At 37.8% G+C, this 13,815-nt stretch overlaps 1 protein-coding gene across 1 annotated transcript; it reads right to left on the bottom strand.

The window, feature by feature from the left end:
- Positions 1-244: 244 nt before the first annotated feature.
- On the bottom strand, positions 245-7,058 carry LOC133199615 (dehydrogenase/reductase SDR family member 11-like). The gene is made up of 7 exons (XM_061335461.1): positions 6,889-7,058; positions 5,126-5,329; positions 4,854-4,948; positions 3,333-3,453; positions 2,866-2,952; positions 567-632; positions 245-370 (listed from the first exon to the last, which is right to left on the bottom strand). Exons 1-7 carry the CDS (start codon positions 7,018-7,020, stop codon positions 329-331), a joined length of 747 nt encoding a protein of 248 aa, XP_061191445.1. The 5' UTR covers positions 7,021-7,058; the 3' UTR covers positions 245-328.
- Between the last annotated feature and the right edge of the window lie 6,757 nt (positions 7,059-13,815).

Raw genomic sequence — 13,815 nt, forward strand, 5'->3', positions numbered from 1 at the left:
TTGATTTTTTGTCTCTATATTTAGGTAAAAGTTGAAGTTTTCCTGATTTCTTTATGAATGCTTGTTTTTTGAAAAGAGATCTGATGGTTATGTGTCCTTTTGTTTTTTGTTCTTTGGTTTTTTTTTTTTAAGAATTTTTGTTAGTAAAGATGTACATGTATACATATTTTATAATGAAATAATTTCAAACAAGAAATTGAATTCACATTATAAGTAAAAATGAATGTATAAATTAAATTGCAGGTAATTTAAATGACTTTTAATTTGCTGTGAGAGGTACAGGTATTTTTCTGTATGGGAGGTCATACAGAGTTATTGTCCTTGACATTCATACTACTTGCTCCGTTGGTCGAATCATCATTTCACTGACCTGCAATACCATGAAGATTGTCATTAAGTCATACTTCATACTGGGAATAATGAACGCTGTAATTTTGATATATTTGCTGCAAATTATCAATTATGTATGTACATATAAGAAATAACAGAATCTTGAGCTCATGAGAGAAATTACCTATATAATAAAGATGATGATGATGGATAAATTTATCTCTGATTGTGTTTACCTGAACATGTGGGGGTGTAGCCAGAACAAATTCCACGGATTTCGCCATGTCCTCCGGCTTCAGAGCCTTCAATTGTAATAATACAGGGTTATGTAACTTAACTTTGATGAATACAATTACCAGGTAGTAAAATTCAGTTATAAAGAATTCCAAGGCGGTAACTACCATTGAGGCGAGGCAAATGCCTCACTAAAATTTTAGAATTTTCTCAAAAAGTGAGAAAAAAAAATCTTTGAACTGTAATTACATTGTACTTGTGGGTGTCTTTGTACTAAATTAATGCTTACAACAACATTTCAACATTTGTTTCAATTTCTGTAAATCGATCAACTCACCAGGCGTTAAAAATAATTCAAAACGTGAAAACTTTCAAAGATTGTCTTTAATTTACTATAACCCAGGTATCGGGACCCCCTTCCCCTGAGAACCGCCATCAGGAAACTAACCTGGACCCGCTTGGGATTTGGATGATCCCGGATCCCTTGCCTCACTAAAAATTTGAGCCTAGTTAAGGCCTTGAATTCACTTACAAGGAAATCTCGGTGCTGATTAACTTTTTACAAATCCTGTAGAAGACTTTTCACTATATGTCATATACGTATATAAAGAATCTTTGGTCATAAGGAAGCAAAATTCGAGGTCCAAGTGACTTCCTTAGAGTTTTACTGTATGCTGAGGATGACCAAAAGTGTATAGGTGTTTAAGTAAAAGAAAACTATTTAATATTAAATGCAAAAACATTGTGAAAGTGTTGAAGTTAAACCAAGATGTTCCCAGGAACAAATGCCGCCTGCAAAACCATGGTTCAAGTACTTTTAAAAACTTCAGATTATCATATGTTTCTAAGTGTGTGAATATATATGTTCTTAAAATAATGTACGTGCCAAATGCCCATGCGTCAAAGGAAATGAGGCAACTTTTATTTTTATTTACCTACATTTTTTATCATGGTTTGAACTTTCCTGTGCATCCATCTGTAAACCTTTTCTTTTCCTGGTAATATTTTTCACACTGACAAACCATATCAGGTGGGGGGGGGGGGGGGGGCACAACACAAAAGTAGGATTCTGTGACATCATTTTGGAATTTTTTTTCAATGCATGTACATAATGTAAATGTGTCTGGTTCATATATTGTACAGTATGCCACCTAGAATCATTTAAAGGTGTTGACTGATGCATCTTTGGGGGAATGTATATGTTCAACCAAAAGGTGGTTATTGTGACCTCATTTTGGAATTTTATGGCTACACAAAGTAAAATTATGTCCATATCATTTCTTGCACAGTGCGCAACTTAGTATCAAATTTTGTCAATAGATTCATCTCCCTTGGAGGATTGTTGAAGGTAGTAGAGATTTCCCACTGGAATAGTTCGCATTTTTCTTCCTTAAAAATTAATATTAATTTTGGTATGCAGATTTAGACTAAAAATAATTATTTAAAAAACCCTCAAATTTAAATCAGCCGCCGGTGTTGTTGTTATTGTTGTTTTTTTTTTTTTTGTTTTGTTTTTTTTTTGTTTTGTTTTGTTTTTGTTTTTTTTGACTAATAAAGATTGATTGATTAATTGATTGTATGTTGTTTTACGTCACCATATACCAGCTGAAAGGCTTCAAATTTAGATCTTTACTTGGCACTCAGGGCCATTGAGCAGTGAGGGTTGTTTGTCGTGCCAATGCCTACCGTGACACAGGACCTCAGTTTTTAAGGTCTCATCCGAAGGACCCACAACTTTCACTTCAAAGTGTCGAGCGCTTTGCGAAGGAACAGTAGCTAGTTGCTTCCTATTTTTTATCGACTTAAGTCAATCGCGGCCGTGATTGGAACATACGACCTTCCGATCACGGAGTGAGCGCTCTATAGCTCAACTGAGCTTCCGTGACGGTAAGCCTGATACAGAAGATCATAATTATTTATAGTATAATTCATTAAAACCTAAAAAAGGTGATACAATATCTCAGAGGTACTGATATTGTTAGAAACTCAGGGTCAATCTTGCATACGCTTACTGAGTAAACCGTTAACGACCATGAGTTTTCGACGAAACGTTAATTCAAGTCCCAAGTCATCTTCGCACTAGGCAAGTCTTTCTGATCAGCAGAAGAGTGTAGTGTATCAGAAACATTAGGGTTCATGAGGAGTGTAGCAGATCAGAAACATTTGGCTAGCGAAGACGATCCCAACCCCCCAACCCCCCCTTTCCTGAAGGACGTGGCAAATTAAGGGATGTCAGAGACAGTTTTGATTTCTGTATGTCGCTTTGCTCAGGAGACAAAACAAAAAAAAAACAATACTTACTTGTCTTGAGTTATAACACTCGTCTCCTCCCTCCTTCCCCATTAAGTTGTAGGCAAAGTTAGTTTGTACCAAACCAGGACTGATGCTCTGAGAAGAGTGCGAAGTTTGAAGTTTATTACAGTACAATGAAATCTGAATTTGTTTACAATTTGTTTACAATTTCGCGTTTTCTACTGATTTCGTTCCTTTTTGCGCGATTTTCTCTTTCTCACTATTTATTCAGTTCTCGTTTGGATGATCTGTCTGCAGGCCACGCAACTAACCGGAGTAAAATGAAATTTAAGTAATTAAAGATCTGGAATTTAAGTCGTTTGCGGAAAGTACAATACAATGATGCCCACTGAAGTGGTAAATTTTTCCACTTCATTGCGCATCGTAGTATCAATTGAATAAAGACATTCATGTCTCATTGAAGTAAAAATATGTACACATAAAGATTATTAAAAAACATTAAATTACAAAAATACCGTGATTTTAATGTGAGAGTTCACTCCCCTTAACTCCCATCGAATTCCCTCAGTCAGTGCCGTTACTGCATATTTTGTAGCGGAGTAAAAGTGTGCCTTGCCAACTCTGTGTCCAGACAAACTAAATACAATTTGTTTGACTTTACAATACTTAAGAAATAAATAACAAGTTTAAAAACTTCAATGGGAATTGAAGTGGGTCGGTCACGTGATCAAATCCTGTGAAGGCCGAAGGCCTTCTCAGAAGATTTGATCACGTACCGACCCACTTCAATTCCCATTGAAGTTTTTAAACTTGTTATTTATTACTTATATATACATTTGAGATGGACAATTGAATGTAATCGAATATAAATATTGCACTAACCGCACGCGCACGTCGTAGATTTCGACAAATTACGCTAGGTGTAAATCGGCTTGAAAAGCGGTTACGCTTCAAATTCATCTGGCAAAGGATTCTGTTTTGAAGGGAATATTCTGAGAACCCATATTCGATGTTAAAAAACACAAGAAACACGTCCGATGTTTGATAATAAAAAGTTGGATGAATTTCGGTAGGAAAGGGATGGATGGAGACACTTGTCCGGACCAGATAACTTGAAATCAAGTACAAAATTTGATCAAAAACATAAAATGTACGATTTCAGTAAGGCATATTTATATTAATTTATGATGTTGACATGGAGACACTGGTGACAGCTTACATTGTTAAGACAACGTCACAACGATCTCGATGATGGAGGTGTGCCTACCGAACTTCCAAAGTGCAGTGTTTGTCAGCTGTTTGTGGCGTGATTGCATTACATTGATATTTTTCAACAGATTTTCAAATTTATTGTGAGTAAAGTTTAACGAAAAAAAATTATAGCATTCAGAGGTCTGCGAGAAAAATAAGGGTAAACGTTGAGACTATGCAGCTCAGACATGGAATTTATAACATGTAGTTTTCTATTCTCTATGTAAAACCGATCAAAAACTGTATTAAATACTCGTTTACATTGTAAATAAAATGATTATTATAATTTACTTGAGTATTTTGTACATTTTTATGTATGAAAAACATGCTATATTGCTTAGTGGAGTAAGTCTTTTTATGTAGATATTACTGCGCTGTGTGATTGGGTCACGTAATGACCTATGACCTTCGAAAAACGTCATACAGTTATGAAGATATTTGCTCTCTGCATGTTTATATAATAGAGAGATACCACAAATGTATATATATATATATATGTATTTATAAAACGCTACCTTGGTATTACAAGTGCTAATACATAAAACATCTGTTTTCTTTTACGTAGCTTTCACATTTCGTGTTTTCATCTAATATAACAACTATATGAAAAAGACGTAGAAAAATTAAATGTGACAGGTAAAAAATTTTTTATCAAAAAAAGGGGGGGGGGGGTTCGATCACGTGTCTTTGCCACTGATAGATCCAAGGGATAGGGTGCATCTCCTTTTATTAGCCTTCAGATCGACACGAGTATATCTTTCTTTACCATTGAAAACTTGATTTACCTGTTAATATTAATGATATGTCCGTCGTCGATTCCACGATCTAACATTGATTTAATGGAAAGATGAGAACAAATACAAACTGCCATCACGTTTACCTGCAACAAAACATAAATTTATGTACACCAATCATAAAGGAGAAAGAAAGAGCAATTTATTTCTATAAGTAACTTACTCTAAGTAAGTTCCAATCAATTTATTATTTTATTTCAATCAGTAACTGCCAGTCCGGATCAAAGAAAGTTTCTTGGAAAGTATATACAAAGAACACGAACTTGCCACATTTCCTCCCAGTCGTCGTAATTCCCGTCAATGATTGGTGCATCCAAAGCGAGGCCGGCGTTATTGATGCAGACGTCCACTCCCATCATTTTCTCTTTAATTTTACAGAACATCGTCTCTATGCTCTCACGATCTCTCAGATCACATTTAATGGGAATAACACAACCAGGTAGTGACATACACTCTTTTGCGAGGGTCTACAATAAAATTACCAATCAACAGAGATCATAGTAATTCTATGAGTTTTTCTTTGGATAAAACACCGTCAATTAATTAGGGAAGAAAAAAACTTTAACATCAACAAGATGGCCCTCCCTTTTTGGACAAAACAGTTGTCTCCCCATTCCCTATAAAATATCATTAGGTTATGGCCTTGACAACATGTCCAAGGAATTTATAACTCTATGGTTAATCATCCTCACAATGTCAATGTTTTGTGATTTCGGAACTCCACACAAACCCTTGACATAAGTCGCTATTTAAAAGTTGGGTTTGTTGTTACACATGACGTAATGGGTAATTATAAACTAACCAATAAGAATATATTTTTCAAATCCGTCGTTTTCAAATGGCCCAACTCCAGAACATATCTTTTGTGATTGTTAGGAGGACGATCTTCCAAATTTTAATCCCCGATGTTTTATTTAATGTAACTAGTCAAAAATCCTACAATATCGACACATTCCATTTGAAAAACGAGTCATATTTGTTAACAAAACTTTGCTGTTTTCTGATTGGTTCCAATCCTAGACCAGGAACAAATGAAATAGTAGCTTTCTAGCCCAACTTTTAAATAGCGACTTATGTCAAGGGTTTTTGTGGAGTTCCGAAATCACAAAACCTTGACATTGTGAGGATGATGGTTAATTTGAATAAGGAGATGAATATATTTTAACCGATGCTTCGGCCTAAAGTTTTACTTGAATTCCTATCGAGGATCTTGGACGCCATTTTAGGATTTCATTACCGTTGACGTCCCTAGTCAAAACCAAGAGATCCCCAGGACATGAACAACAACCATTTTCTAGAGATCGAACCCATTTCAACCAAGGGTTTGGGAGCTGTATAGAAAATAGGGACCAAGTACCTGGGTCCACTCCAAAAGTCATTTGCACTAATTATTCAGAATATTGTTGCACGAGTCCAGTTTGTTTTTGGTTTGTTTGTTGTTTAACGTCCCTCTCGAGAATTTTTCACTCGTATGGAGACGCCACCACTTGTTGGTGGAGAGCTGCAAATATTGAGCTATATTCGGCACTGAGGGCCATTGAGCAGTGAGGGATCTTTTTCAAGCTAGCATCTTCTGCGACACGGGACCTCGGTTTATACGGTCTCATCCGAAAGACCGGTTTCCACGTCCCACAGTGGGATTCGAACCCGCGATTAACTCCTAACTCCGCGACTCTAAAGCAGACGCTCTATCACTGCACCAAGCGGACTGCACGAGTTCATAGTGACGACCGAAATTCAACCCCCAAGAATCACAAACTATAGGGACCGTGGCAAGGTGAAAGTGTGTTCGCGTTTTGAATTTCTACAAGTACAATGTGTTTCTTAATCACTGAAAAAAACTTGTTTGGACCATACCAAAACTGTGCTAGATTGGATACAGTCATTATTTTACAAACTTAGTCATTGTTAATTCTAAGTTGACAGAGTTTTTATATTCCTAAGGGCAGGGTTATTTTTAGCCGTGCTTCAACTGTAGACATTTTTTTTGCCAGCGTGACACTGAGGAGGACTATAAAACATCTACCTGTAGTTTATCCAGGCTCCGGGCGCATGCCGCCACGCGCATCCCATGTGAGGCCAGAAGTTTGGCAATGCTCCTCCCTGATCCCATTGAGGCTCCAGTCACCAAGGCAACCCGTCCTTCCCATTTCTCCATAGTTGAATCTCGACGACTTTTCACAAAGCAAAGTTTTTCTTTTCTTTACCTGGATGGCTATGGTAATTCTTGGTCGATGGACGCCGTCTGTTGTCGACTGTTATATATTCACGAGGGACATTTTGTGTTGTAAATCAATTACAAGGATATATCTTTCTGTGGCCATTTTCTGAATGTGAATGAATATTTTGTTGTTTTGTTTTGGTTTGTTTGTTTGTTTTTGAAGAACAGGAACTCATTTTGTTTACGTATAAGCCACGTACCGCAGTAATTCAGTTAATTTTTCGTATTATACATGTTTACTTCTTAATTGTATGGCAATATGATAACGGCTTTCGTAGTAAAATTATTGATTTTTTTTATCATGTTTGTAACTTTGTAAAGACATTATTTTGATCGGAAATACCTTAATATATGTAAAACTATATTTTACGACCCTAAACTATAATTTACAATGCATAACTTGTTCTAGGTAAACTTTTTTTTTTTTTTGGTTTATTAACCTGGTTAGAGCAACACTGAATAAAAACTCACCGTGTTGAAGATAAATTTTCATATGCACCAACATATTATTGTTTACGACCAAAAATTAAAATTTACACAATACTTTTAGTTTATCTGAGAAGGATAGTTTTAGAATTTCGCAGAACAACGATTAACCTCGAAAGTTCATTATGGTCATTTATTCATAATTATAATAATATTTTGTTGCCTAATAACGCGAACTTTCACAAACAATCAATTTTTTTTTCAAAAAAATTCACGTTGAAAACGCTAAAGTTGCGCTTTTTTTCTCCCGCGGTTATTTGTGAAGGTTTCCTTCCCACATAAGTATACGTTTATCCGAGAAAGTTTTGCGTTTATTTGCAAAAAACACATTAGAATTTCTCATTTATTCGCAAAAGCTTCGAATAATAGCGCATTTTTTTATCATACGAAAATGAGTTCAGATGATTTTTGTAATTTGAATCTAAACTACAATTTTGGTTTACGGGCAAAGATGTATACATATGAATTAGGGGAAAAACTATTCTAATATGTACTTGCAGAGAGATAATCTTAGTTTAACATTCGTAAACATATCGTTCACATTTATATTCATTGGCGGAGGGGGGCACAGGGCTCCCCTTTTTTGTCCAAAAATATACATAAGATTTAATAAATCATTTTTTTTGCGTGGCCGTGGGCCCCTACCCGGACCCCAAACTGGTCCCCCCCCCCATTTTCAAGATTCCTGTATCCGCAACTGATATTGTTTATAGTTGAAAACAGGTCGTTAATAAGGTCGTCCATTCCAATTTTTTTTTTCAGACCAGCTACAGATCTGCAGTTGTTAAAGAGTTTAAGCGTTGTAAAGTATTAGATAGATTTATAAATCTAAATTATAAGATGTAAATTGAATTTTACTAGTTCTACAAATTTTGCGTGCCATAATAATAATTGATTATGCAAATTGATATACTAATATTTACGTATGTGATCTTTTTTTCCCTTCAGAAGTCTACCAACAATGACGTGTTTGGTCACAGGTGCTGATATCCATGGAAGGGTGTAACATTTTAAGTCTGATATTTTTCTAAATAATTTCTGAACATCTTATTTCTTTTTTTGTGAAAAGGGTATCCCTTTTACGAATTCCATTGTATCATCTTTTAGCTCACCATGCGGGATCAGAAAATCAATTAAAATTTACTCTACCTCATAAGTTCGCACGTCATAAAATCTGAAACATTTGTCAGGCTTTTGACATTTTTATGTTCAAAGACTTTTCAATCATGTAATCTTAAATTGGTACAAAGAATCCATAGCTCGACCATTCAAGAAGTACATCAAATGAAGTCTACACAGAAGCACGAAAATACAATAAAGATGAAAGATAACGAGCACATACACGATATTTATAGGCGTCAACAGGGTTTTTATTTACTGGGTATTTAGATCTACATGTGTATATATTCTTGTTTCTGTTTCTTTCTTACTTTGGGGTTTTTGTTTTTTTTGTGTGTGTGTGTTTTTGTTTGTTTGTTTGTTTTTTGGTTTTGATTGTTTGTTTGTTTTGTTTTGTTTTTTTGTTTTTGTTTTGTTTTTGTTTTTTGCATTCTTTCATTTCGTCTTTGGTAATTATTGTTTTATATTGCTTTTGTTCAATATCACTATTGTTTGTTTTTATTCCCTTGGTTTGTTTTTTGTTTTGATTAGGAATGAGAAATGTTTGCTTTTTGACACAGTATGTATATACTCAGTAAATGAATGTTTTTTTAAATAAGTAAATATTTACAAACACTTTCAAAAAGCAATTGTACCAAAAGCGGATCCAGCACCGGCGCGCCGGGCGTGCGCCCCCCCCCCCCCCGTTTGATTTTTTTGTTATTGAAATTTTGTTTGTATTATCCTAAAATCAAGGGAAAAAACACTTGTTTGTTAGAATTCGTCAGGGCTTTGCCCTTGAACCGCTGGGGGCTTCGATGCAGCCCCCAGACCCCCTGCCTTCTACTGCCCCCCCCCCCCCGTTATGAAAGTCCTGGATCCGCCACTGTGTACGACTGAAGGATTGTAGATTTCTCGACGCATCTACATGTACATTGTTATGCATCTATTTTTAATTATGCCATAGTGTAACATGATAACCCATTCATGACTTTCTTTGTTGTGATAAATAAGGATTACTTACCAGTGACATAGTTAATTTTCCGAGGATGAGACTAATGTCATTGGGTAATTATTCCAGTAACCATTTTCCAATAAAGTCAATTCAATTCTTCTTTATTTTATTTTTCTTTTTTCTGGGTATAGGTATTTCCATGCATGGCAATTAATGTGTGATACATATAATTAAAGGAATGTTTATTATAGATACTGTAACTCAGACGGCAGCGCTGCAAGCATTGACAGATAGAGAGGGAGGGACTGGAGGTGGTCACCCAGTGGCAGTCCACGGCTAGCACACTCTGGGGATGATCAATCAGTGCAGCCTAGAGTCTTGGGGTGGTCATTCATGCAGCCAAATGTTGACAATGGCATAGTCTGGAGCCGAATACTCAGTGAAGCCTACTCTTAACAGTGGTAGAGTCTTGGAGTAGTCACTCAGTGAAGCCTACTGTTGACAGTGGCAGAGTCTTGGGGTAGTAACTCAGTGAAGCCTACTGTTGACAGTGGCAGAGTTTGTGGGTAGTCACTCTGTGAAGCCTACTGTTGACAGTGGCGAAGTCTTGGGGTAGTCACTCAGTGAAGCCTACTGTTGACAGTGGCAGGGCAGAGTCTTGGGGTTGTCACTCAATAAAGCCTACTGTTGACAGTGGCAGAGTCTTGGGGTAGTCACTCAGTGAAAACTACTGTTGACAGTGGCAGAGTCTCGGAGTAGTCACTCAGTGCCTACTGTTGACAGTGGCAGAGTTTGTGGGTAGTCACTCAGTGAAGTCTACTGTTAACAGTGGCAGAGTTTGTGGGTAGTCACTCAGTGAAGTCTACTGTTGACAGTGGCAGAGTCTTGGGGTAGTCACTCAGTGAAGCCTACTGTTGACAATGTCAGAGTCTGTGGGAAGTCACTCAGTGAAGCCTACTGTTGACAGTGGCAGAGTCTGTGGGTAGTCACTCAGTGAAGCCTACTGTTAACAGTGGCAGTGTTTGTGGTTAGTCACTCAGTGAAGCCTACTGTTGCCAGTGGCAGAGTCTGTGAGTAGTCACTCATTGAAGCCTACTCTAAACAGTGGCAGAGTCTTGGGGTAGTCACTCAGTGAAAATTACTGTTGACAGTGGCAGAGTCTTGGAGTAGTCACTCAGTGCCTACTGTTGACAGTGGCAGAGTCTGTGTGTAGTCACTCAGTGAAGTCTACTGTTAACAGTAGCAGAGTTTGTGGGTAGTCACTCAGTGAAGTCTACTGTTGACAGTGGCAGAGTCTTGACGTAGTCACTCAGTGAAGCCTACTGTTGACAGTGGCAGAGTCTTGGGGTAGTCACTCAGTGAAGCCTACTGTTGACATTGGCAGGGCAGAGTCTTGGGTTAGTCACTCAATGAAGCCTACCGTTGACAGTGGCAGAGTCTTGCGGTAGTCACTCAGTGAAAACTACTGTTGACAGTGGCAGAGTCTGTGGGTAGTCACTCAGTGAAGCCTACTGTTGACAGTGGCAGAGTTTGTGGGTAGTCACTCAGTGAAGCCTACTGTTGACAGTGGCAGAGTCTGTGGGTAGTCACTCAGTGAAGCCTACTGTTTCCAGTGGCAGAATCTGTGAGTAGTCACTCAGTGAAGTCTACTGTTGACAGTGGCAGAGTCTTGGAGTAGTCACTTAGTGAAGCCTACTCTTAACAGTGGCAGAGTCTTGGGGTAGTCACTCAGTGAAGCCTACTGTTGACAATGGCAAAGCCTTGGGGTAGTCACTCAATAAAGCCTACTGTTGACAGTGGCAAATCCTTGGGATAGTCACTCAGTGAAGCCTACTGTTGACAGTGGCAGAGTATGTGGGTAATCACTCAGTGAAGCCTACTGTTAACAGTGGCAGAGTCTGTGGGTAGTCACTCAGTGAAGTCTACTTTTGACAGTGACAGAGTCTTGGTGTAGTCACTCAGTGAAAACTACTGTTGACAGTGGCAGAGTCTTGGGGTAGTCACTCAGTGCCTACTGTTAACAGTGGCAGAGTCTTGGGGTAGTCACTCAGTGAAGCCTACTGTTGACAGTGGCAGAGTCTTGGGGTAGTCACTCAGTGAAGCCTACTGTTGACAGTGGCAGAGTCTGTGGGTAGTCACTCAGTGAAGCCTACTGTTGACAGTGGCAGAGTCTGTAGGTAGTCACTCAGTGAAGCCTACTGTTGACAATGGCAGAGTCTTGGGGTAGTCACTCAGTGAAGCCTACTCAATGAAGCCTACTCTTAACAGTGGCAGAGTCTTGGGGTAGTCACTCATGCAGTGAAGCCTACTGTTGACAGTGGCAGAGTTTGTGGATAGTCACTCAGTGAAGTCTACTATTAACAGTGGCATAGTCTGTGGGTAGTCACTCAGTGAAGTCTACTGTTAACAGTGGCAGAGTCTGGATGTAGTCACTCAGTGCAGTCTACTAGTGGCAGAGTCTGGAGGTAGTCACTAAGTGGCAGCCTACTGTTGGTAGAGTCTGGTGGTAGTCACTTAGTGCAGCCTACTGTTGACAGTGGCAAGGTCTTCAGGTGCATGGTCATTTAATGGCAGTTTAGTGTTGGCAGAGACTGGAGCCGGTTACTCAATGAAGTCTACTGTTGACAGTGGCAGACTTTGTGGGTGGTCACTCAGTGCAACCTACTATTCACAGAGTCCGGGGGTGGTTATTCAGTGCAGCCTATTGTTGGCAGTGGCAGAGTCGGTCATTCAGTGGCAGCCTACTGTTCGCAAAGTCTGGAGGTGGTCACTTAGTGCAGCCTACTGTTAGCAGTGGTCGAGTCTAGAGGTGGTCATTCAGTGGCAGCTCACTGTTGGTAGTCTGCAGGTGGTTACTTAATGCAGTCTACTGTTGACAGTGGCAGAGTTTGTGGGTGGTCAGTCAGTGCAGCCTATTGTTGGCAAAGGTTGTTTGCGTTAATAAATATAGAATCCTTTGTAGTCGTCAGGTCTACGGTATTAACAAGGTAACATTTTTGACGAGTTCCCCTCGCCCTTTTGTAAACAGCTGACTATACCATGTCACTGCTGATGAATTGCATTTAAAAATTTTCACATGAAATGAGAGAATATTTTCTGGATGATCTGTTCCTGGCTTGTATGAATGAAGTTATACATACATTTACAGAATACATACATTTATAGAAATATGTGTTTTAGAAAGCACTGTTACAACGCAATTTGAAAAATTAAGCACTTTGATAAAAAATGTCAAAGTGCTTTAAATTTTGGACCCAGTTAACGCACTTTGAAAAATAAAATTTCTTTTCAAAGTGTGTTAATATCGACCATATTAACGCACTTTGAAAAAAAAATGTTCACGGCTTGGTCAATATCCTTGCAAATTTTAGGTATGGTAAGTAATTATTTGAACCTTATTGGACAAATCTTTGGCGACGACGTCACTTCAGGGTCCGAGATATAGACGTTTTAAGTTTTTAGGGGTTGTCTTGCTCCCAAAAGTTCTCGTAATTGTTATAAAAGGGAAATGGGTCTTTTAGAAATAATGGAGGAATGATTGTTTAATAGCACAATTTCGTTTCTTTTATAATTTAATCAAGTCTGTAATAAGTTCGGTAGATGTAGGGGGTCGATAAGTGACTTAAAACATCGCATTTTTTTTTTAGGGAAAAGGGAGCAAATATGATTTTATTCTCTATCTCTCTATCTGTCTCTATCATATTCATCTATCTATCTATTGATTAGTATTATGAGGTATGAAAAAATATTTATGCATTTTATACATTTTTTTTTGGATCTGTATTGTATTTGATTTTGTAAAGCTACTTTGGCCAAAGTATAGTTAGTTGGCTATTGTTGCTTAAATCAGCGATATGGCCCCTGGGCATCTCTTCCTTAATATAATAGAATTGCGGGGTTTTTTTCGGGAAAGCTTATCTCAGTTTTTTTTTTTTTCATCTATTGTACATTAACTAAAATTTATTGAGAGAAAGTATATCAATACCAGTTATTTAAATACATACATTTGGGTAGGAAAGACAAGAGTTGGGCTGAGGGACCTTCTACCTGTCGGCTCCTCATTCTCGATGAGGGTAGATCAATTCATCAGTTATTTTCGAAAGAAATATAACAAAATAATGCTATTGTTAAATTCCAAGTCCAAAATGTTGATGTACACTCGTAACGCACTTTGAAATTTTTTTTAAAGTGCA

The sequence above is a fragment of the Saccostrea echinata genome, unplaced genomic scaffold, assembly GCF_033153115.1.
Source record: "Saccostrea echinata isolate AGI-Se365-2 ecotype Australia unplaced genomic scaffold, CSIRO_AGI_Sech_v1 ptg000034l, whole genome shotgun sequence".
Lineage (NCBI taxonomy): Eukaryota > Metazoa > Mollusca > Bivalvia > Ostreida > Ostreidae > Saccostrea > Saccostrea echinata.